The sequence below is a fragment of the Magnolia sinica genome, chromosome 3 (genome assembly GCF_029962835.1).
Source record: "Magnolia sinica isolate HGM2019 chromosome 3, MsV1, whole genome shotgun sequence".
NCBI classification, from domain to species: Eukaryota; Viridiplantae; Streptophyta; class Magnoliopsida; order Magnoliales; family Magnoliaceae; genus Magnolia; species Magnolia sinica.
Genome location: NC_080575.1, coordinates 104,921,409 through 104,925,086, shown reverse-complemented (window position 1 = coordinate 104,925,086; position 3,678 = coordinate 104,921,409). Strand labels below are relative to the sequence as shown.

The window sequence follows — 3,678 nt, the reverse complement described above, 5'->3', positions numbered from 1 at the left end:
CAGCCAAAGATGCTCAAAGCGAAAACCTTCTTCGTTCTTTTAGCAATTGGATTGCTTATGCTGCTTTTCGCAGATGCAACTACAACAACAGCAGTTACATCAGAAGAATCAGAAGCAGAATCCCTTCTCAAATGGAAATCCAGTCTCTCACAAACACCAGCCACTCTCAATTCATGGTCACTCACCAATTCCACCACCAAAACCCCATGCAATTGGACTGGAATTGCATGCGACGACACGGGAAGCGTGAATGAAATCATCCTGCCGAGTGCTGGTTTGCAAGGTAATCTCCATAACTTGAGCTTCTCATCATTTCCAAACCTCATCCGTCTCGATCTCAATAACAACACACTCCTCGGAACCATACCGGCAGATATCGGTACTCTCTCTAAACTCACATTCCTTAATCTGTCCACGAACAAACTCTCCGGTCCCATCCCTTCGCAATTAGGAGACTTGATTAACTTAAATGAGCTAGCCATGTTTGATAACCTTCTTAACGGTTCTGTACCATTGGCATTAGGAAACTTGATCAAGCTTACTCTCTTGAACCTGTCGCGCAATGAGATTTCTGGTTCCATCCCTCCTGTTTTAGGAAATCTAACCGATCTTACCATCATGAACCTCTCGCGGAACAAGATTTCCGGCTCCATCCCTCCACAAATAGGAAATCTCAGGAATCTCATTGAGTTAAGGCTCTTCATCAACTCCATAACAGGTTCCATCCCTTCTGCATTAGGAAACCTGACCAAGCTCACCATCTTGGAGCTCTTCGACAATCAGATTTCTGGGTCAATCCCACATGAGCTGGGAAACCTACGGAATTTGGTTGACCTAGGCTTGCTGACGAACAAACTCACAGGTCCAATTCCTACATCTTTTGGCAATTTGAGTAACCTGAACAGATTAGGCTTATTTAGGAATCAGTTATCGGGTTCAATACAATTCTCAAATCTAATGAAATTGCATATGGTAACCTTGAGTGAAAACAACTTCTCTGGCCATTTGCCACAACTATGCCGAGGCGGATCGCTCAAATGGTTCAGTGCATATAAGAACAATTTCACAGGTCCCATCCCCAAAAGCTTTAAAAACTGCACTAGCTTAACTAAACTCGATCTCCACGGAAACCAGCTCACAGGAAATATATCTGAAGATTTAGGCATATATCCGAATCTTGCATTCATTGATTTGAGCAATAACAACTTCTATGGTGAACTGCCATCAAATTGGGGAGAATTTCGAAATCTAACGTGGCTGCATTTATCGGGAAATATGATTTCGGGTAGGATACCGCCTGAGTATGGGCAGTTGTCTCAACTCGGAGTACTTAGCCTTTCTTCAAACCAACTGGTAGGAGAGGTTCCGAAAGAATTCGGGAGTATGTCTTCTCTCTTGAACATGGGCTTAAACGATAATAGACTTTCTGGGGAGATTCCGTTAGAAATTGGAAATCTATCCAGTTTGGAGATTCTTGACCTGTCGGGAAACAACTTGAGTGGGCCGATACCGGAACGACTAGGGGATTGCTCTAAACTGAGGCTTTTGAAGCTGAGCAAAAACAATTTGAATGGGAGCATTCCATTTCAAATTGGGAATCTAGTGTTCTTACAAGATATGCTAGATCTTAGTCGAAACTCGCTCACTGGAGAGATACCATCACAGCTCGGAAATCTGCGAATGCTAGAAAATTTGTATCTCTCCCACAACAGGCTCTCTGGTTCAATTCCATCTTCTTTCGAGGCAATGAACAGCTTGACATCTATTGATTTTTCGTATAATGAGTTGGAGGGTCCTATTCCTGAAAGTAAAGTTTTCAAGGAGTCTCTGGTCGAGGCTTTCTTAGAAAATAAAGGTTTATGTGGCGAAATTGAAGGCTTGCCATCTTGTAATTCATCTTCGACAGGCAATGGTGGTGGAAGAAAAGGCTACATGGTTGCAATCTTCGTCATTGTTCCTATTTTAGGAGCATTGCTTCTTATATTTGTCTTTATCAAAGTGGTGTCCATTTTCCATCGAATGGCTGGAAATACAGAGGAAGTGGAAATGCGCATAGTCAACAACGATCTGTTTTCAATATGGAATTATGATGGGAGGATTGTGTACAAAGATATCATTGTAGCAACCGAGGATTTCGACGACAAGTACTGCATCGGAGTAGGAGGATCTGGGAATGTGTATAAAGCAGAATTACCGACAGGTCAGATAGTGGCGGTAAAGAAACTTTGCTCTTCGGAAGGTGGAGAATCTGTCAATGAAATTTGTTTTAGGAATGAAATACAAGCGTTACTGAAAATTCGGCACCGCAACATCGTGAAGCTTTATGGATTCTGTTCACATGTCCAGCACAAGTTCTTGGTCTATGAATTCATGGAAAGGAGAAGCTTGTGGATTGTTCTCAGTAATGAGGAAAGAGCTGTGGAATTTGATTGGATTAGGAGGATGAAGGCTCTTAAAGGAATTGCTGATGCTTTATCTTACCTGCACCATGATTGCACTCCGCCGATAGTTCATCGGGACATATCGACAAGTAATGTTTTGTTGGACTTGGGATTTGAAGCTTGTGTTTCTGATTTCGGAACTGCGAGATATTTAAATCCCAGTTCATCTAACTGGACTGCGTTTGCAGGCACCTGCGGATACGCTGCGCCAGGTAAATTCATGATACATTCAGCCCTTTTTTCTTTCTTTCTGATAAATCGATTAAATTGCCTTATTTGCAGATGCCTGCTAAATCGGTTACATGATTTTATTTCTTCTATGCAGAACTTGCTTACACAATGCAGGTGACTGAGAAGTGCGACGTTTATAGCTTTGGAGTGGTGGCACTGGAAGTGATAATGGGAAGTCATCCTGGAGAGCTAATCTCCTCCCTATCATCATCAAGTGGGCAGAACATACTAATAATCAATGTGTTAGATCAACGGCTCTCATCTCCCACAGTTGAAGTTGCAAATGAAGTCATTTTGGCAGTGGTGCTAGCACTCGCATGCTTACGTCCCAATCCGCAATCTCGACCATCCATGGAGTATGTGTCTCAACGGCTATCTGCCAAGAGGCCATTTCTTCACCAGCCTCTCCATGGAATTACATTTCATCAGCTTTTGGGCCTTGAGTTGTAATCATGTACATGTGAAGATTATTAAAATAATGTTGAGATGTGGAGCTACATCTGGGGCCGCTCGACCAGTCGTGGACTGGCTCAATTTAAAGTCCAGCGAGCATCAGGTTTTGAGTTCCAAGGTGCTCGATTGGTTGTGGCCTATGCTCGACCAGTCGAGGTTATGCAGATTCATTTTCGGATTTGATGAGGACTGCGGATTTTTGAGTCAGTTTTCGTAGATGTGCGAAAGGGAAGTTGCCTAAACTATAAATAGGTGTCCCTAGGGCTTTTTAAGGGTATGTGAAATAATTCTAAGATGTGGGCAAAGGGTTTTCTCTGTACTTCCAAGGGAGAAGTTAGTATTTTGTCTTGTAATTTTCGTTTTTCTTCATAGTGGAAGTTTGCATCCATAGTTTTTTATTCTCGTTGGGGTTTTTCCACGTTTATCTTATCTCGTGGTTTGTTTGGAATGCTCTGATTCTTTTTCTACTTTATATTTCTTTCTGTTTATCGTTTGTGGGTGAGACCGGAGATTGGATCTCGGTTCACTGCATTGTTGGCGTGCTACGCAACAA

The 3,678-nt window shown here is 42.4% G+C and overlaps 1 protein-coding gene across 1 annotated transcript; it reads left to right on the top strand.

The window, feature by feature from the left end:
- LOC131240532 (MDIS1-interacting receptor like kinase 2-like) lies at positions 1–3,235 on the top strand. Its single transcript, XM_058238811.1, has 2 exons — positions 1–2,653; positions 2,767–3,235. Exons 1-2 carry the CDS (start codon positions 10–12, stop codon positions 3,120–3,122), a joined length of 3,000 nt encoding a protein of 999 aa, XP_058094794.1. The 5' UTR covers positions 1–9; the 3' UTR covers positions 3,123–3,235.
- Positions 3,236–3,678: the final 443 nt, after the last annotated feature.